We start from the raw sequence: 21,656 nt of genomic DNA, 5'->3' as shown, positions 1-21,656 counted from the left end.
CCCACAACCTCAGGGTGCTGAGGCTCTAACTTTAACCACTACGCAACTCTATAAATCAAAATGTAGCAGAAGTGAACCAAGTATAGGACCATGAAGCCATTGTGACATCACTGATGAAGTTGCCTCTTAGGCATTGGTGGAATGAGGCATTATGACATCACAATACCAGCTCTGATGATCAGAGGCTGAAAATTTTCACACTATTTATTTATTCCATTTCTGTACCATTCTCCCAGGGGAGCTCAGAACGGTTTACATGAATTTATTCAGGTACTCAAGTATTTTTCCCTGTCTATCCTGGTGGGCTCACAATCTGTCTAATGTGCCTGGGGCAATGGGGGGATTAAGTGACTTGCCCAGGGTCACATGGAGCAGCGTGGGTTTGAACCCACAACCTCAGAGTGTTTTGGCAGTCGCTTCAACTGCTGTGCCACACTCTTCTTTATTAATCAAAATAACACAATTTCCATTGCATTTTTTTATGCTTGTTAAATTATCACTTGGTGGAAAACACAGCTTTCCAGCATCCTGAATGGACAGACTTTGTATTGCCCTTTATACAGTATCAAGGGTTGGGTTTCAGCTGTATTGATTGGGGGGGGGGGAGGGGATTAACATTACTGACTTTGGAAAATGACTCCATCTTGTTTTCCTTTAGGTACAGCGTGTCATGGGGATCTTGCCGAGAAGCTGAAGTTACTGTACAGAATGCATGTTTTACCAGGTAGTAAACTGCTGAAAATGTTTTGAATGCGTTTTCAAAACTAAATATTAAATGATGGTGTGAAAATATTTAACTAAAGTAATAGGAGTCTACTATGTTTGACGTAGGCAATTCTGACTTAAATGACTCTTCAGTGTTCTTTCATAGCCCATTCAACTTGACCACTTTGAATCGCTGCCTTCAGAGGTGTAAAAGGTTAGGGCTATTCTCTGACCCTATCATATAGGACAGGATGCTGAAACTTCTTTTATTAATCAATTTATATATCATATATCAAACTCCATATATTTTTTTTAACCTTTTCTTGGATCATCAGAATTTAGCACAGCTGTTCCTTCACATTTTTGTATAGAACTGCTAAATCGTCATCGATCCCTTCTATTTTTTATTTTTTCTAATAAATTTATTCATTTGTTACAAACATAATTTGCAGACAATTACATACTATTCAAAATTACCAAACTTAAAGTATTATCAAGTCCACATTATTATTGGGGCTGAATATCAACTAAAGAAATCACTTCAATAAAAGAATTAAAGAAATATTTCTTCAAGGTAAATCTAAATTTTTTTCCTATAACAAGTTTAGAGGTTGAGAATAAGTGAAGCAATATAGAAAAAGATTAGATTGTACCTGATTTCAGAGAAATGTTTTTCTTCCTTATTTTTTCTAATTTTTAATTTACTTCATTCATAACTTAATTAACTTAACTTATTTAAAAGATTCTTCATCACCTATCTTTTCTTAGTTGGCCGGGGAATTCTGCCTATATGTTTCACCGTTCATGCTTTTTCAAGGCTGTCCCCGTTTTATCTCTCACTTCTCCATCAAGTCCATGTAATTCTGTACTTCCATATGGCCCAGCAAACGACACCAACATGCATCACCCTTCGATCAGGCGAAACCCTCTCCATAGACGAGTCCTCCAAAATCCTAGGTTGCATACTGGACTTCACTTTAACCATATCTAGTCTCCGGAAGAAATCTATCTACACCCTGAAACAATTAAGACTAATCAGACCGTACTTTCACCAACACCACTTTGCCTTAATCATACAACTGATGATCCTACCACAACTGGACTACTGCAACTCCATCTACATGGGAATCAACCCTGCTCTAATTCACAAATTGCAACTCATCCAAAACACTGCCGTAAGACTTATCTTCAACCTAAGAAAATATGACTCGGTCACATCCTCCTTCAAACAATTGTACTGGCTACCCATCTCATCATGAATAACATTCAAAATATTTTGCATCATTCACCGCATACTTTATGGAAACTCTGCGGCCCCACTCATCCAGCTCTTCTCAATAGCATGGTCTACTTCTCACAGAACCCACAAACAGATGCTGCTAAATCTCCCATCCACAAAAGATCTTCGCTATAAAAGAGTTTTCCACTCCATGCTTACTTTTCTAGGAGTAAAAACTTGGAATGGCCTTACAGAAAGGACCAGAACTGAACCTTGCCACATCATCTTCTGAAGAAAACTGAAAACCCATCTGTTCGATATTTAATCTCCTTCACCCTCTCTTCTCTTCCCTTTCTCCTTCCCTCCCACCTCCACTCTTCCTTCTTTTTCTCTCCCTTTCCTCTCCCTCCTACCTTTTCTACCTCCCCTCTCTCCTCTCCCTCTCCTTAGAGTTGCCTTGAGCCTGTATAGGTATGACCTATGCACAAATAGAAGATTAGATTGACATCAACCAAGATGACTGGCCTATCATTATGGTAGTTCAACTGGAAGGATCACATAGGACCACAGTCCTTTACATTCCATCCTAAGCAATTGAATATTTAATCAATAGATTTGTTTTCAGTTTTCAACCTGGAGAGCTATGTTAACTCGAGGTAAATAATTTGTGGCAAGATGCTTTTTGTTCCCAGCCATATCTCGGACAATTCCCTGTTCCAAAAACTTGAGAGGAAGTTTTGGGGGGGAGAAGCTATCCCTCAGCTATGGGACAAATTGCTAAAGGAACTCAAATCTGAGTCCAAATAAAACATGGCTTTATGGCAGCCTTTTAGTAAAATTTTAATTAGGATTGTTTGGCAGATTTAGATGTATGAATATTAAGTGTTTGTTTTGATTTCTGATTGCATGTAGGTTAAGCTTTAGTCCACCTTAAAACTTTTTTTTTTTCTTATGAGACTGTTTGCATTTTGCTTTTTTACTCATCTATCTGTACTCTGGTTTTTAGTGTGGTGGGGTTTTTTGGGGTTTTTCACGTACAGTATAATCTCGTTATAACGGACTTCAAGGGACCTGCAAAAACAGTCTGTTATATCCAGAGTTGCATTTTTTTTTTTTAAACTTTATTTAGGTCAACTTGAAACAATGTACAATCAATGAACAACAGTCATTGCACAACCATATCAGCAACATCAATAACAAAACTCGGCAAAACATTGGTATGGCACGAAATGATTGCAAAACCAGAACACTAAAAGATGTTCTAATCTAAACCATTATGTCATACTGTACTGGAAAGAAAAATACTCTTGTCATTTTCTTCTGGGCTGCATTTTGATACTATATCACCGGCACGGCACGCGCCTTTTAGGCGGAGCCTGCATGTCCATTATAGCCGAACAAAAACTACAGCTAAAAGCAGCTCTGGGGACCAAATTGTTTGTTCATTATATGCGAGTCAGCTATATGCAGTGATTTTCTGCATGTTTATAAAGGCGCACAGGCCGGGTAAAGCGATATTCTTGTTATAAGCGAGTCCATTATAACGTGATTATACTGTACACCACTTAAGTTTCCCTGAGAGAAAATGTGGTCTGGACAAGTTTAAGTTTCTAACAAAAAGTATTTTCTACCTCTTTCCAGGCCAGTGTGTCAAGTCAAAATAGACTTAACAGAGATCCATGTAATACTTAACAGGTGAAGAGTACATTTGTCAGGTTTAGTGCTGCAGCTCCTTGCTGTGCCCTATGCTTGGAATAAGCTGCCTGAATTCCTACGACGGGCTTAGTCTCTGGCAGTGTTCAAGGCCCAGTTAAAAGTCCACCTCTTTTAGAGTGCTTTCGACTCCTTTCACCTTAAGTTCTGCATCCCCAACCCCTATATGTCGTGTCTGTCTGTCCAGGTTAGATTGTAAGCTCTTCCGAGCAGAGACTGTCTATAAATGTCAAAATGTACAGCATTACATATGCCTTTCAGCGCTATATAAATGATAAGTAGTAATAATAGCCTTTAGCTGCTTTCATCACCAGAGTGTAGCATTCACTAAATCCTTTATTGTGCACTACCACCTAGTGGCAGAACACCAAATTACAACTTCTCTATACTGGAATGGAACAATCTCTGTGCCAGGAAATGTAATTCCTCACTAAGAGAAACCCTTTCTACTAGGCATATACCACAATCAGTACCTTGATTCCAAGAATTTGTCCAATAACTGAGTTAAACCTGCACTCAGACCAAAAATCCTTGACCTAAGTAACACTACCCTTAGTAATAGTTCCCTAGTATTAAGAACTCTCATACTGTAATTTCTAAGTATTGTTCTTCAATCTCCTGCTAAATCCCTTTCTTACCCTCCATGTTCTTATGTGTCTTAAGTCTTTCTTAAGTTTTTCCTTTTCTCGCTGTGTCGCCTTGAGCCTATATAGGTATTGCACGACACACAAATACCAGATTTAAATTAGACACAACAGGTACTGCAACAAAATAACTCCACTAGGTCAACTTTCTATAGCTTATCACTATCATAGTTGCTGCTAAGGAACACTCCTGGAAAACGTTCTCATAACTATCAGGGATTCCAAAACCTGTCCTAGGGGAACCCCAGCCAGTCAGACTTTTAAGATATCCACAATATACATGAGAGAGTTGCATACCAAGGAAGCAGTGTATGCATATTGATGTCATGAACGCTCCATTGTTAACATGACCGTTTATTTTTTTCATCAAAAGGGGATATCTATGAAGGAAATAATAATAATGAAAAATTGGGATAACTTAAATTATAGCTTCTGGTGGGAATCCCTGTGTCAGATTTATAAGTTTGAAAACATGAATTCTTTGCAGAGGGGACACCATAGCAAATTTAAAGACATTTGGGGCCCGTTAACAAAATATTGTAAGTTATAATATAAGTGGTAATATTATTATTAGTATTTCCCTTTGAGTCATGAAATATTGTTATACATATCCAGGAGGGGTGGGGGGAGGGAGAGGGTTAAAACAGCTTTAGTTTATTTGTTAGAGAAGAGTGCAATAGACTATATTACTTGATTGCTTATGTGTATGTACTTTGTATTTAATGTTAAATGAATAAAGAATTTAAAAAAAAAAAGTACATCTATTAATTGTCGTTCCCGCCCCCAATTCCATGATTGGCTGGCCCAGAACTTCCTCTCCGACGTCAAAATTGACGTCGGCAAGAAGCAGCGGCGGTGGACCGGGCTTTGAATCGGTGCGGCAGGGAGGGAACGCGATCGCCCGTCCCAGTGTCCCCGTGCACAGCTTCGGGACACTGTCCCTGAAAATGGGACATTTCGGCGTCCTGAAAAGGTGGGTTGAGACAATGAGACGGTCGGTCCAAGAACGGGACTGTCTCGTTGAAAATGGGACGTATGGTCAACTTATCCCTTGTAGATATTCTGAAAACCTGACTGGCTGTGTTCCCCCAGGACACGTTTGGGAATCACTGATCTATATCTTTGAGACACTCCACCTCTTTCTAGAGCTTGTCATATGTTGCAAATTTCTGCTTTTCATTGTTTTTCACAGCTGTAGAAATGATAAATAGTGGTAGTAGTAGTCGTATCTATTATCAGGCACACTCAAAACACATCTACAGGGGTACTTGGAACAGGGCAAGACCATTTCATATCACAGTAATGTAATGTAATGTAATTTATTTCTTATATACCGCTACATCCGTTACTCAGTAAGACACCACACGTTTCAAGTTTATTTACATTTTAATATACCGATCATCAGTGTGTATCTGGCCTGTTTACATAGCTAAAAATATTAAAATAAATTTTAGAAGGGGGGTAGGGAAAGGAAAAATGAACATTAAATAAACAAAATACAAGAGCCTTTACAGACGGGAAACTAGGGAAGTGCATTCATTTGAAAAAAAAAATGTTGGTATTTTCCCAAATTGTTTCATGTCATTTTTAATCTCAAATTTTGGGTTTGTTCCGCGCCATCAGTAAGCCTACTGTTGCGCAATAGGGTGCCCTATTGATTCCCTTGTAACTGAATTTTAAAGAACTTGAACATGAAAAAATCCCATAAAACACTGGAAGCTCAACAGAATGCTTTTGACCTTGTACCCATACTATAGACCAGACCTGCTTGCAGTCTACAAGGACACGAGCTGAGTTAATGCAAGAGAAAAATAACTCCTGTCAAGGTAGCTTTGTTCTGTTTGAGCTTCACTAATGAGGCTGTTCAGTTACAAGTGTGTATCTTGGAAATAAGCCAGATAAAATCTGTATGTTCATTTGCTTCCTGAAGCTTGCTGCAGTACAATAGACATCGGATGTTTTCTAGGGCAGTTTGGATAAGGTGCAATACAATACTTCCTAACTAAATACTCATATCCATTCACTGAACAAATACTATACAGCAGGGGTGTCCAACCTTTTGGCTTCCCTGGGCCGCATTGGCCCAAAAAAATGTTTCTGGGGCCGCGCAAACGCTACAGCAAGACAGAAGAGGGAGCCGGCAAGACAGTAAACACTCGGGGGCAGCAGAGGAAAACACTGCATTGCCCTTGAACGGGGCCGCACGAAATACTTCACGGGGCCGCAGGCGGCCCTTGGGCCACAGGTTGGACACCCCTGCTATACAGTATAAATTTTCTAGAAAAGCTATATAGTACTGTAGTGCAGAAATGCACAATATGTGCTAGTCAAAATAAGTGGTAACAGTCCATAAACATATGGCCCAAAGGGCCCTTGGTAATATGGAGTCTAAGAAATAATGGAAACCGCCTAATTTACAGTAAAGCTATCATTTCAACTTGTGTAAACATCCTTGAGCTTACCACCATAAGTGTGAGTGTGAACCAAAAATGTAAAAAAAATCAAAACTGGTGAATAAAATCACTCATTTATCCAACTCTGCGCCACTCAAGTGTCCCATAGTCAACTCCAGTGTACTAATACAATAAATCAACAATAAACTGCAGACTCCTTAAAGAATAGCAAAGTTGCACTTATATTTCAGCAATTTATACTCTAAGCAAAGAGGTTCTTCAAAGCTCTATTTCAGATTAGTCTTTCTTCAAACTCCAAATGCTCAATAACTTGGTTAAAGACAGAGCCACATCTGACTCACAACAGTGGGTACGCCTAACAAAATGGTGGAACCAGAGAGAAAAACTAGCTGAGCTTCTTGCAGAAGAAATTCTCAACTTGTCCTCTTCAATTAACTTTGAGCGCGACACAATACCATTAAATAGCCTTCTACTCAAGTTCATTCAGCCCTTGTAGCTGAACTGCCTGCAGCTCAAATCCAAAATTGCTCAGGAACTGCAGGCAAAAAATCCTATCCCCATAAAACTCGGTGATCTGTTTAATGATCATCCATTGCAATTCGGAGAAAATGTGGTTGGTTAAAAAGTGGTACCATAGGAGCATTTTAAAGAACATGTTCAATCAACTATGGTTTTCTATCAAGTGGGTCTTAATTGCACGTGTCATCTGACACACACATACTGTATATATTATTATTAATAGTTTATTTTTATATACCGCCATACCCAGGAGTTCTAGGCGGTTCACATTAATCAATCATTATACATACAGTACAAATAGATATTTAAAATTGAAATCATCTAAAATTTCTGCAAAGTTAAAAGCTTACAGTGGGAAAATACAAACAATTTAAAATGAGATAAAAATATTAGTCTACAACAGGGGTGGACAACGAGGGTTGCACTCCTAGTCGGGTTTTCAGGATTTCCCCAATGAATATGCATGAGATCTAGTTTCATGCACTGCCTCCATTGTATGCAAATGGATCTCATGCATATTCATTGGGGAAATCCTAAAAACCCGACTGGATTACGAAACCTCATTGCCCACCCCTGGTCTACAAGGACACATTGTATTTCTACTTTTGTTATATATATCATCCAGTTTTAGCTACCAAATAAGATTTGCCATAATGGGATTTGTCCATTGAGTGCAAGTGAGACCCCTCACACTATAATGATCACACGGTCCATGTCCCACACTCTTGCTTTGTGTCTGAGCATCTCTCTAATGTGGAGTGTACTATCTTATCGTGCATATTCTTTGGTCTAGTATCATGGGAAGTGAGTACATGCCAGTGTCTCTGAATATTCCTAGCATTGAGTGTTTACTTGGTTTGAAAAGGTTAGGATACATACTTCCAATCCAATCCTTGGTTTTATATACTGATTCATCCCTAAAATAAGGCTCAAATCTGTTTACAGAAATAATTGTAGGACATGGAAAGAGTATTAAGTTGCAAGCTTCATCATTTATAATCGCTAATTTAAAATACTTGCTTCTGCTTGGCTTCTTTCCTTTGTTCATGTAATAATAATTCAGGATTGGCTCTTACTGAAGGTCCTTTTGGGCCACGGGTTCCTAGACCAAGAGCTACCATTCCCTTATTTTGATTAGCACGTGTATCATTCTGCATCTCCATAATACAGTGAAATATGTTTCCTAGCTGAATCTAGCATGCCAACCGCCGATGCCATACACTCAGGTTTCGAATCATTCTCATTAATGTGTATTTGTCTTTAAAACACTAAACCCTGAGTTGCAGTTGTGAAACAAAAAACTAAGGACATGAGAATGATGATTGGTTTAAGATTTAGCAAAATGTTTGGAAATCTGAGCTTGATGCATTGATGGAGGAATTTCCCACTCACAACTCAGATTTAATGTGTTGTATTTAAGCCTTTTTAAAGTTTGGTGGTGTTTGTTCTTTACAGGTACTGTACTAATTTTTCCTTTAGAGTGTAAGCCTGTTTAGGAGGTTATAAGTACTCTCGCATGTAAGTCTGCATTATCCAGTTAGTATGCATTAATGGTGAACAAACTAGCTGGATGATGTTTTTATACCCAATGTAACACCCTCCCAATATATATATATATTTTTTTTTAATTTATTTATTTATTTTTATTTTTTTAATTTATTTATTTATTTAAACACCTTTAGAAGGCATAAACTCAGGACATAAGTCCCTTCCCCTGTTTATGAAACATTTTATTCTACTAGCTTAAATACAGGTGTCTGCTGTACTGAATTACCGTGATTCATGTTTTTTTAAATAACTATTGTTTGGGCTAACAGATTTTTCCTATATAACGCTTTAAAGTAAGGGAGTAAATGCTAAATCTGAATGGTATACTTATAACTAGTTAACGACAGAGTGGCTAATATGATCAGTTTTCTTACTATTTTGATGAAGAAAAATTTCCTGTGGGGTGTCTACTTTTAATTTTTGCAGCTTTAACCTGCACTATATATTAGTGACTTACCCATGTACAATGTGCTAACTCTTCTCTTTCTTGACTAGATTTGTCTCCAGATCAAGAGGAACCAGATTCTGCCTTTGAGGCGACCCAGTACTTCTTTGAAGACATCACACCAGAGTGCACACGTGGTGGGTGGAAGCTGCTAGTTCCACTGTGTTATTGAGGGGGTGGGAGGGACGTAGCTTCATTTGCTCTACATACTGGATGTTTGTGACAAACAGGATGAATTTCCCCGGGGTGTAAGTGTATTGTGGTTTACCATAATCTGAGAATTATCTAATGCACTGCTGTTCAACCCAGTCCTTGGCCACACCCAGCCAGTCGGGTTTTCAGAAAATACACGATGAATGTGCAGGAGATAGATTTGCATGCTGATATCCCAAAAACCTGACTGGATGGCTGCGCTCCAAGGACTGGGTTGAAAAGCACTGCATTAATACACCTATATACTGAGAGAATCTCCTGTTGACAAGACTTTTGCTATAAAGACAGCTGGACTGCCATTTTTGACAGTTTGTGAGTGCCAATAAGTGAAACTAATGGGGTTTGTTTGGAGTTTGTTTTTTTTTTTTTGGGGGGGGGGGGGGTTGTTTGTTTGAAAAGTTTAGCTTTCAGGAATGCTAATGTCCATTTCTTAAGCCACTATATGAATAGCAAGAAAGAACTGGCACTGAAGATTTCATCAGCTTCGGTGGAGTGTGTGGACACCTGGAATGCGCGTCCAGAGGACGTAATAGGGCAAAGCACGGTACTGGGGTTTAAGAATGGATTGGACAACTTCCTGCTGGAAAAGAGGATAGAGCGGTATAGATAGAGGATTACTGCACAGGTCCTGGACCTGTTGGGCTGCCGCGTGCGCGGACTGCTGGGCACGATGGACCTTGGGTCTGACCCAGTGGAGGCATTGCTTATGTTCTTATGTTCATCCTGAGGTTGTGGGTTCGAATCCCACACTGCCCATTGTGACCCTGAGCAAGTCACTTAATCCCCATTGCCCCAGTTACATTAGATAGAGTGGGAGCCCGCCAGGACAGTTAGGGAAAAGTGCTTGAGAACCTAATTAATTTGTGATCTGCATAGAATTGTAGGATATGCAGAACATAAATTATAAAAAAAAAAACAACCCCCCAGCAAAAGCTTTGGCTAATATAAGTCATCACCGGGCTTGAATCCTACAAAGGACTCTGAAGACGATACATAATCACACATAGGAAACATTAAAAGGAGATGGCATAAGCGTTGATTGCCATCTAGGTGACAGTTGAGCTGGTCATCGTTGCTCAGGTTCTAGTCTTAACTTATTGAGCTTGGATAACACCCAGAGGTTTTGGGTCCATCATCCCCCATCTTGAGTGACACCTAGTGGTGCTGGGTGAGTTCACTCCCCCTCCAGTTCCACTCCTGACCTTCAAGGTGTATTTTCTTTTCCGGACCATAGGGCAGAAACGTGCACCCGCTGTAGTTCTCTTCAAAAGAGAACTTTGAAGAACCGCCAAATTCAGCAGCGGATTCTGTTCGGTGCCGCGATGGAAGTTCCACCGGCGTCGACTCGGGCGACTTCCTCCACATAGGCACCGGTGGTTTCGACACCGCAAGAGGTCTCTTCGGTGTCGCATCCTTTAGGTAAGCTGGCTAAGAAGCCATCCCCTTCTGTCCTTGGCCCGCCAGTCGAACAAGCAGTGAGCCAAGTCCTGCAGACTGCGCGCCGGCCCCGCAAACGCTCCACTCCCATAGAAGTCACTGCCTCTTCATCGGCATCGACTTCGCCTGAGCGTCGAGCGGCACCACAGGTACCGAGCAAGAAAAAAGCGGTACCGGTGCCATCGGGACCGTCTCTGTTTGAGCATATAGCCTCCATCCTTCAGGTCCAGCTTAAGGAGCAATTACAACACCTGCTCCCGGCTCTGCTAACTCCGAACCTTCCGGTGTCGGTGCCCACTGAGCCTGCGGTACCGATAGTCGACCAGCCTATGTTATCGGCATCGACGCTATCGGCACCGCTTAAATCTGCCTCTTCCATTTCCATGCCTGTGTTGTCGGCGGAGCCGAAGTCTCTTCGACGTACGGCTCACTTGGCCTCTGATCCGGTACCGCTCTCTGACACCCGTCCCGTGTTACAGTCACCGGGTACGGTGTCGATGCGTTCAGGCAAATTGGTACGCAAAACCAAGCATATAGAATCCTCTACTCCTTTGTCTCAGGTCCGTCTCCCATCGGTACGGGACCCTGATTTATGGGATGACTCCGATGATCCCCTCGGTACCGAGGAGGATTTTTCATTGGATGAGGCTGACCCATCGGTGCAGGATCCTGCTAGTAAGCCAGAGCACTCTTCCTTCACTAAATTTCTGAGGGAGATGTCAGACATCCTTTCTCTCCCCTTGGAGTCTGATTCTAAAAAGTCAAAAGCGTTCCTAGAGGCTTTGGATTTTGACCAACCTCCCAAAGAATTTTTAAAGTTACCCCTTCATGATATCTTACGGGAAACTTTTTACAAAAATTTGGAAACTCCTCTTACTATTCCAGGAACTCCAAGAAAATTGGAATCACTTTATAAGGTTATTCCTATCCCAGGGTTTGACAAACCTCAGCTTCCACATGAATCTCTGCTGGTGGAGTCAACCCTCAAAAAATCTGCAGGCTCTAGTGTATATGCCTCTGTCCCTCCTGGCATAGAAGGCAAGGCCATGGATAAATTTGGTAAACGACTCTACCAAAATGCTATGTTGGCCAACCGTTCAGATAACTATGCGTTTCACTTTTCCTTTTACCTGAAACATCTTATCCAGCAGATGGCCTCTTTTGAAAAATATATTCCTGACCGCAAGCTTTCTGCTTTTCAACAATGCACTGCCAGTCTCTTGCAACTCAGGAAGTTTATGGTCCGTTCCATCTATGACACTTTTGAACTGACCTCCCGAGCTACTGCTATGGCTGTAGCGATGAGACGATTGGCCTGGCTTCACGTCTCGGTCCTTGATGTGAACCACCAGGACCGCCTAGCCAATGCTCCCTGCCTGAGTGATGAGCTGTTTGGAGAATCTCTGGATTCCACCACTCAGAAGCTTTCTGCTCATGAGACGAGGTGGGATACTTTATTGAAAACCAAAAAGAAACCTCCTCCTCCTCGTCCTTTCAGGCAGCAGACGTCCTATCAGAGGCGTTTTTCTGCTCGGCCGATTCAGCCTCATCCTCCTCAGCCTCGGAGGCAAAGGCAGCAACAACAACAGGCTCGCCAACAACAGCCGCCTGCCATGAAGCCTGTTGCTCAGCCTAAACCGACTCAGCCCTTTTGACTCGCTTCTCCAGGGCATTGCCAGTCTTCCTCCCTCATGTCCTCTTCCGCAACCTATAGGAGGTTGACTACACATTTTTCTAACTCGATGGGAAGTTATCACCACCGATCAGTGGGTGCTCTCTATCATAGCCCACGGCTACTCCCTCAATTTTCAGACTCCTCCGCCGTTAGGCCTGCCAAAAGAGTCTGCTTCCAACAAGTCTAGCTCAAGAGGTTCAATCCCTCCTTCTTCTCAATGCCATCGAAGAAGTTCCTCAAGATCAGAGAGGTCAGGGATTTTACTCCCGGTACTTTCTAGTTCCCAAAAAGACCGAAGACCTCAGACCTATATTAGATCTCAGAGATCTCAACAAATGCTTGGTCAAGGAGAAGTTCAAAATGCTCTCTCTTGCCACCCTCTCATCTCTCAGGGCGACTGGCTATGCTCCCTCGATCTGAAAGAGGCTTACACACATATTCCTATCCATCTGGCGTCCAGGCAATATCTACGCTTTCTCATCAATCAAAACCATTATCAGTACAAGGTGCTACCCTTCGGTCTGGCCTCCTCTCCCAGGGTATTCACCAAGTGCCTGATTGTAGTAGCGGCCTATCTCCGCTCTCACAATTTTCAGGTTTGCCCTTACTTGGACGACTGGTTGATCAAGGCTCATTCTCCTCAGGCGGTTCTGCTGGCCACCAACCAGACCATTCACTTCCTTCGACTGTTGGGTTTCGAAATCAATCTACCCAAGTCGCACCTCATTCCAACCCAGCGACTTCAATTCATTGGAGCCATTCTGGACACTGTTCTGATGTGGGCATTTCTTCCATCCAACCGCCTTCAGACCATCCTTCATCTCTGTCGACAGGTGTTTCAACAGATTACCATTTCTGCGAATCACATGATGGTGCTATTGGGGCACATGGCTTCGACAGTACATGTCACCCCCTTCGCATGTCTCCACCTGCGTACTCCTCAATGGACCTTAGCGAACCAATGGTCCCAAGCAACGGATCCTTGTTCACAACACATATCTGTGACCTCGTCTCTTCGACAGTCGCTTCTTTGGTGGTTGACATCTTCAAATCTATCCAGAGGTCTGCTGTTCCATCTACCTCCTCATCAACTAGTCATTACCACAGATTCCTTCCCCTACGCCTGGGGAGCTCACTTGAACGAATTCCAAACTCAGGAGTTTTGGACTGCCCAGGAAAAGAAACACCACATCAATTTCCTGGAACTCCGAGCGATGTTTTATGCCCTCAAGGCGTTTCAACATCTTCTCTTTCCTCAAGTACTACTCATTTGCACAGACAATCAAGTTGCATTGTACTACATCAACAAACAGGGAGGGACGGGCTCTTGCCTGTTGTGTCAGGAAGCCCAACGGATTTGGTCTTGGGCCACAGCTCGTCACTTATTCCTGAAGGCTGTCTACATTCAAGGGGAACAGAATTCCTTAGCGGACAATCTCAGCAGAATTCTCCAACCTCACGAATGGACTCTCGATCCCTCGACTCTTCAGTCCATTTTCGCTCAATGGGGCACTCCTCAAGTGGACCTTTTTGCAGCTCCCCACAACCATCAGCTGCCCCTGTTTTGCTCCAGACTCTACTCTCCTCACCGTCTGGCGCCCGATGCATTTCTCCTGGATTGGACCAGTCTCTTCCTATATGCATTTCCCCCTCTACCGCTCATGCTGCTCATGCTCAAGAGGGAACAGGCCACCATGATTCTCATCGCTCCACGGTGGCCCAGGCAACATTGGTTCTCCCTTCTACTTCAACTCAGTTCCAGGGAACCCATACCTCTTCCACTGTTTCCTTCTCTGCTTACTCAGCATCAACAGTCCCTTCTGCATCCCAACCTGCAGTCTCTGCACCTGACAGCTTGGTTTCTCTCGGGCTGACTTCGGCTCATTCTCTCCTTTCTCAGCCTGTCCGTTCTATCATTAATGTTTCCAGGAAACCGGCCACTCTTCAGTGTTATCAACAGAAGTGGTCTCGGTTTTCTTCCTGGTGCCTCTTACATCACCATAATCCCATGTCTCCAGCAGTGGGACTGGTGTTGGACTATCTTCTTTCCTTGTCTGACTCTGGCCTTAAATCTACTTCTATCAGAGTTCATCTTAGTGCCATTGCTGCTTTTCATGAGCCGGTTAATGGAAAACCCCTCTCGGCTCATCCTTTAGTTTCTAGATTCATGAGGGGCCTTTTCAATGTGAAACCACCTCTCAAGCCCCTCCTGTGGTTTGGGATCTCAATGTGGTTCTTTCCGCTTTAATGAAGCCTCCTTTTGAACCTTTGGCCACAGCACATTTCAAATTTCTCACTTGGAAAGTGGTCTTCCTGATAGGTCTCACTTCTGCCAGGAGGGTCAGTGAGTTGCATGCACTAGTGGCTGATCCACCTTTCACCGTTTTTCACCATGATAAGGTGGTTCTACGTACACATCCAAAGTTTCTCCCTAAGGTTGTGTCTGACTTTCATCTTAATCAGTCCATCGTCCTACCTGTATTTTTTCCAAAGCCTCATTCTCATCCAGGTGAACAGGCTTTGCATACCTTGGACTGTAAACGTGCTTTGGCTTACTATCTTGAACGCACTAAGCCTCACAGATCATCTCCTCAACTGTTTTTGTCCTTTGATCCTAACAAGTTGAGTCATCCTGTATCTAAACGCACTCTATCCAATTGGCTTGCTGCTTGCGTTTCTTTCTGTTATGCTCAGTCGGGCCTGACACTGGAAGGTTCTGTCACGGGCCACAAAGTTAGAGCTATGGCAGCGTCTGTAGCTTTCCTCCGCTCCACTTCCATTGAGGAAATCTGCAAGGCTGCTACTTGGTCCTCAGTTCATACTTTTACATCACATTATTGTCTGGATGCTTTCTCCAGACGGGATGGACACTTCGGCCAATCTGTATTACAAAATTTATTTTCCTAATGGCCAACCTTCCCTCCATCCCGCTTTTTGTTAGCTTGGAGGTCACCCATCAGTCAAGAATATGCTGCCTGCGAGGAGGAAGTGACGTCATCTTGCCGAATGGCAGTGTGAAGCAGAAGCTCCGTCGGGCTTTTGCGACTTTTGTGCTTGGCGCTTCCAAAGCGCGTCTTTTTTGCCACAAAACACGACGGCCCGGACCCCCTCTTTCATGGCGACCCGAAAGCGCCTAGATAAATTTAAATTCTTTGGCGATCCGCCGGAGAAATCGGGACCGGAGGCGGCAGGCAGCATGGGGGAGAAAAAGAAAATGGCGGCCGGACCGGCGACTCAATCGGAGTCGGAGGACGAGGGGATCCCCGATCAGCGGGGGGAGGTTGGTGATGCGCCCCAGAAGTCCATCACGGACTGGTTTAAGGAGCTGAAGGCGGAAATTGTTGGGGTGCGAGGGGACGTGCGGGCGGCGATTGCGGAGCTGCGGTCAGAGGTTGGTGAGCTAGGAGCCCGAGTATCAGCGTCGGAAGACCACGTGGCTACCCTCCACACGGTGGTGACCTCTAATTCTGAGACCTCTGCCCGCCTGTCGTCCGAACTCCGGGACCTCCAAACCCAAGTTGAGGACCTTGAGAATCGGTCTAGGCGCTGCAACCTGCGCTTTAAGGGCATCCCTGAAACAGAGGAGTACAGGGATTGCAAGGCAGTGGTACGGGATTTTTGTGAGCATTTGCTGAGAGCTGATGGAGCGGACCTGCCTGATACTATAGTGCTGGTGCGTGCCCACCGCAGTCTGGGAGCTGCACGAGCCCAGAGCACCCGTGATATCATTGCTTGCTTTGGGGAGTTTACGGTGAAGGAGCGGATCTTATTGGCTGGTCGACGACAAGCTACACTCCGGTGGAAGGATTTGGCGGTGGGTGTATTCCAGGATCTGGTGTGGTCTACCTTGCAGAAGCGCAGAGCGTTTAAAGATGTCACCTACGCCTTACGCTCTGGGGGCCATAAATACCGTTGGCTCTTTCCCTTTGGGATGTGGCTGACCGTTAATGGGACATCTCGGAGGGTGAGCACAGTGTCGGAGGCCTGGGCGGAGATGCGAGCCCTGGGCTGTGGGACCGTACGGGAGGAAGAACGGCCTCCAGCTGTGGCATCCACATCAGCGCAGAGTGCATCTTGGACTACGGCATTGCGCTCTGGCAAGAAACCAGCAAAACCCCACACCTGACTGGGGTTCGGATACTGTACTACTTTTACAGAGCCGGATTTGATCTTTTGGCTGCGGAGGAGCCTCTATGAGTAGGCTTGGCTGTGCTGGGGACTCTGGTTGATATTGGCACCCCCAAAGATGTGTGACTTTCTTTAACACCCAGTTCTTTATTACAAGATGTGATGTTGGGTTATATTGTTACTTGCTTGTTTGGCTTTGAGGGGCAAGGGGAGTTTTTTGCTGGTCTGAATGGGGTTTGGGAGTTGGTGAAATGCTTGAGGGTTGAGTACAGTTGGGGGGAGAAGGTGTGGCACGTTGAGTATGTGTGTGGATCTGCACTTTGGTTGTTTCAATGTTTTTGAGAGGGGTCATAAATGCCTTTGGGAGAGGATTGCACTTTCTGTAAGCTGGCGAATCCTAATGCACAGGGTTCGATGCAGCGTAGGGGTGGGGGGAGGGGGGTGGGGATTGGGGGGGTTAGGGGAGGGGAGGGGAGGGCAAGGGCAGATGAGAAGCTTCTTACTGTAGGTTCGTGGAATGTTAATGGACTTAATAGTCCCGGTAAGCGTAGTATTGTGTATAAGGAATTGGCACGCATGCAATGGGACGTTTGTATACTTCAGGAAACACATTTGAGGCCTCGTGATGTGGCGGTTTTACGCTCCAACACTTATGACCAGATCTGGACACACCAGGGGTTGACACCAGGGAAGAAAGTGGGGGGCTTGGCCATATTGATACGAAAGGGACTAGGGCTAGTAGTTGATCAAGTTTATCGTGATGGTGCGGGGCGATGTTTGGCTCTTGTGGCTACTATACAGGGCCGTACCATCACCCTTATCAATTTGTATGGCCCCAATACAGGACAAGCCAGTTATTTTGGGTCTATTAAAGAAGACCTGGTTGGTTTTGTGCAGGGGTCAGTGTATCTTGGTGGGGATTTTAATGTTACACCTGATGTTATTTTGGATCACTCTGTGGGTGGGACTCGGTCACCGTCTAAGGCTGCTAGACGGGCTTTACTGTCTTTATTTTCTTCTCTGGGCTTGGTAGACTGCTGGAGGTTGTTGCACCCCACGCAGCGTACCTATACTCACTATTCACATGCACATAGATCGTATGCACGTATAGATGGGCTGTGGGTCCATCGTAATTTATGGGGAGGGATTCGCCGGGCAGAAATTGGAGATATTCAAGTCTCTGATCACGCGCCGGTGTGGGTAACTTGTGCGGGTTATTGGGCCGGGGAGGGCCGCCGTTTTTGGAGACTTAACGAGTCTTTATTGAAGGATCCTGTTGTGGTTCGGGAGGTGAACAAGACAGTAGATCAGTACCTCCAGAATAATGATAATGATACGGTCAATGACGCGATTTTATGGGATGCCCTGAAGGTGGTAGTTCGGGGTATTTTTATAAAATGGGGTGCTCGTTATAAGCGTCGGCGGGCTCAGCGCTCATTGGCGCTTCATGAACGACTGGAGCGGTTAGGGAGGCTGCATCAGAGACACCAGGACCCCTTAGTATATGAGCAACTTGTTAAGGTACGGGCGGAGCTTTCTTTACTACAGATGGAGGAGTATGAGTTTTTGAGGACCCGCTTGAGGCAAACGGTTTATGAGTATAATAATACACCTGGGTCTCGTCTGGCTAGGTTAATTAAACTGAGACAGGCGAGAGCAGCAATCACGACAATACGAGATGCGGGGGGGACGGTGCATCGTACTGACTCGGCTATTAGGTTGGTTTTCCTTAAATTTTATTCTGATTTGTATGGGACTTCGCAGGGTAGAGATCCCAGGGCTACTGAGGGGTACCTCTCGCAGTTGCGGCTTCCTCGACTTTCAGACGAGGATAGGGAGTTGCTTAATGAGCCTATTGAGTTAGGAGAAGTCATGGGAGTCATTGCTAATTTGAAGTTGGGGAAATCGCCCGGCCTGGATGGGTATACTAATCAGTTTTATAAACTATTTCGCGAGGTTCTTGCTCCGTTGTTGGTTCGGGTTGCAAATGGGGTGCGGGAAGGTTCCCCGTTGCCCTCCACTATGGGGGAGGCCGGGATTTCGATCCTGCTTAAGCCTAACAGAGATCCGCTGGGGTGTGGGTCATATCGGCCGATTTCGTTGCTGAATACTGATGCAAAAATTCTAGCTAAAGTTTTAGCTCTTCGTCTGGGTCGGGTACTGCCTTCTTTGGTGCATTTGGATCAATCTGGTTTTGTTCAAAAACGACAAGTTTGTGATAATATTAGACGCACGTTACACCTTATGTGGGCTGCACAGAGGACATCTGCTAAAGTTGCCTTATTGGCGATTGATGCCGAGAAGGCTTTTGATCAGGTTGATTGGGAATTTTTATGGCAGGTGATGACGCGGATGGGGTTGGGAGCTTTCTTTTTGACCTGGGTGCAGGCCTTTTATGCTGCTCCAAGAGCCACAGTGTGTATTAATGGGGTTTATAGTGACTTTTTTTCCATAGGGAGAGGCACCCGACAGGGTTGCCCTTTGTCTCCTCTGTTGTTTGCTCTCTCTATGGAACCTTTGGCCACTCGTATTCGGGAACATGGTGACTTATTGGGGGTGACGGTGGGGGATATTGAACATCGGTTGGCACTCTTTGCTGATGATGTGTTATTGTATGTCCGGGATCCGGAGGACTCGCTACCGATTTTAGTTGATCTTTTTTTGGAGTACGGGCAGGTTTCGGGATTTACGGTAAATATGGATAAATCTGAATTGTTGAGTGTAACCTTAGGGGTGGAGGATCAACGTCGGTTAGCTGATCGGTTTCCTTTTCGCTGGGCACCTGGGGTTATTCGCTATCTGGGGATCCATATACCTACTGATTTATCCCAATTGTATACAGCTAACTATGCAAGGATTATTCACCAAGTCCGAACTGATATTCAACGCTGGAATGGGTTTTGGTTGTCTTGGTGGGGTCGCATTGCAGTTTTAAAAATGAATGTCTTACCCCGTTTGCTCTTTCTCTTTCAAACACTGCCGGTTGCAGTCCCATATTTGGTGCTGAAACAGTTACATGGTTTGTTTTTTCATTTTATTTGGCAGGGGAAACCTCCTCGTATTTCTAGAGCTGCTTTGTGGGCGGCCAGGGATAAAGGGGGGCGTGCGGTGCCAAATTTGTTGTGGTACTACCGGGCTGCTCAGCTGCGGCTCTTATTAGATTGGGAGATCGCTGATTTTAAGTTGGCGGTGCGCCTGGAACAGCATTTTGTGGGACGCCCCTGTTTGAAACATTGGCTTTGGTCTTCCTCGATGGGTATTAGGAAATTGGCTGTTCCAGGGAACCCGTTTTTGGAACATCTTTTGAAAATGTGGTGTGTTACTAGAAGGCGCTGGGGGGCTGGGGTAGTCCCATCGATTCTTGGTGCGATGCGGGAGGAGCCAATGTTTCCAGCCGGTGGGGAAAGCTCTGTTTTTGTGCGGTGGGCACGATTGGGGTTATATACCTTTCGCGATGTGCTTCAGAAGGGGGTCCTGGTGTCTTTTGAAACCTTCCGGATTAGCGCTGCCTTGCCCGAGGGAGATTTTCTGGCCTATTCTCAGATACGTCATTTTCTTAATTCTCAGAAGTGGGATAGGGGGCCCATTCAATCTCTCGACCCTTTTGCTCACATGTGGGTCACTCTTAGGAACATGCCTAAACCCATCTCTGTTCTTTACCAATATATACGGGGCTCCTTTTCTTTTCCGGCTCTCTATCAGCGGGCTTGGGAGGTGGACTTGCACTGTACTTTTTCTGATGTGGAGTGGTCTAGAATTCACCTGGAAGTGGGCAAGGCCTCCTCTTGTGCACTTATTAAGGAAAATGCCTATAAAGTAGTCCTCCGCTGGTACTATACGCCTGCCCGTCTCCATCGCATGTTTCCCACTGCTTCTGCATTGTGTTGGAGATGTGGGCTGGATAGGGGGACCTTTTTGCATATATGGTGGGATTGTCCAGTTTTGAAGCCCTTTTGGAGGAAAGTAGTGGAATGTTTATCACACTTGCTACAGATTTTATTGCCTTTTTCTCCACAGGGATGTTTATTAGGCCTTTACAATGTTAGTCTATATTCCTGGCAAACCAAGCTCCGGCGCTGGGGTTTGGCAGCCGCTAAATGCTTGATTGCAGCTCATTGGAAACAGGGTCTGGCACCTACTCATTTGGATTGGACTTTAAAGCTTCAGTTTATTTTTCAAATGGAACTGTCTATTGCAAAACGTCATGGGTACTTTTATACTTACACCCGGACTTGGACACGAATATTAGAAAAAATCGAATCTTTACATTGAGCTTCTTTCTGGGGGGGGGGAGGGATAGTGCTAGAGGGGGACGTACCTGAAGAAACAACAGGGGGTCCCTCCTGAAGGGTGCTGAAGCTGGAGGGGTGGGGGGGGGGTACTGTGGAGTTCTGGTTACGGATAAATATTGGGGGCTTGTTACTACTGTTGGGAGCTAATTTTGATATTTGTACTGATGGAGGAGCATTCTGTGTATTGGTGTGTTTATTAGGTGATTGCTTGACATTAGTTGTCCCTGACATTTATATTCTGGTTTGTATATTTTCACACTACAAAACTTTTAATAAACATTTATTGACAAAAAAAAAAAGAATATGCTGCCTGCTTGTCCTGGGATAAAGCACAGTTACTTACCGTAACAGGTGTTATCCAGGGACAGCAGGCAGATATTCTTGCGTCCCTCCCACCTCCCCGGGTTGGCTTCTTAGCTGGCTTATCCTAACTGGGGACCGCGCGCCTCTGTCGGGCGGGAAGGCACTCGCGGTGCGGCCTAGCTAGAACTTTCTAAGTTCTTAGAGTGCAATCACTCTAAAATTGTCCGTACCGGGGCTCCGTCGGTGCCGTCACCCATCAGTCAAGAATATCTGCCTGCTGTCCCTGGATAACACCTGTTATCCCAGGACAAGCAGGCAGCATATTCTTAACGTATGGGTGATGTCACCGACGGAGGCCTGGTACAGACCTTTTTAACTAGAAAGTTCTAGTTGGCCGCACC

At 44.5% G+C, this 21,656-nt stretch overlaps 1 protein-coding gene across 1 annotated transcript in view; it reads left to right on the top strand.

Moving 5' to 3' along the window:
* The window catches only part of TBC1D9 (TBC1 domain family member 9), a 198,260-nt gene that overhangs the window by 152,295 nt on the left and 24,309 nt on the right, over positions 1–21,656 (top strand). The window contains exons 18-19 of the mRNA XM_033939755.1: positions 659–724; positions 9,258–9,344. Of these exons, the coding sequence (XP_033795646.1) occupies positions 659–724; positions 9,258–9,344 (153 nt within the window). The remainder of the gene's footprint in view (positions 1–658; positions 725–9,257; positions 9,345–21,656) is intronic.

Source organism: Geotrypetes seraphini, chromosome 1 (assembly GCF_902459505.1).
Source record: "Geotrypetes seraphini chromosome 1, aGeoSer1.1, whole genome shotgun sequence".
In the NCBI taxonomy this organism is placed as follows: Eukaryota; Metazoa; Chordata; class Amphibia; order Gymnophiona; family Dermophiidae; genus Geotrypetes; species Geotrypetes seraphini.
Note: the sequence above shows the minus strand (reverse complement) of the source record. Positions and strands in the feature narration are given on the sequence as shown.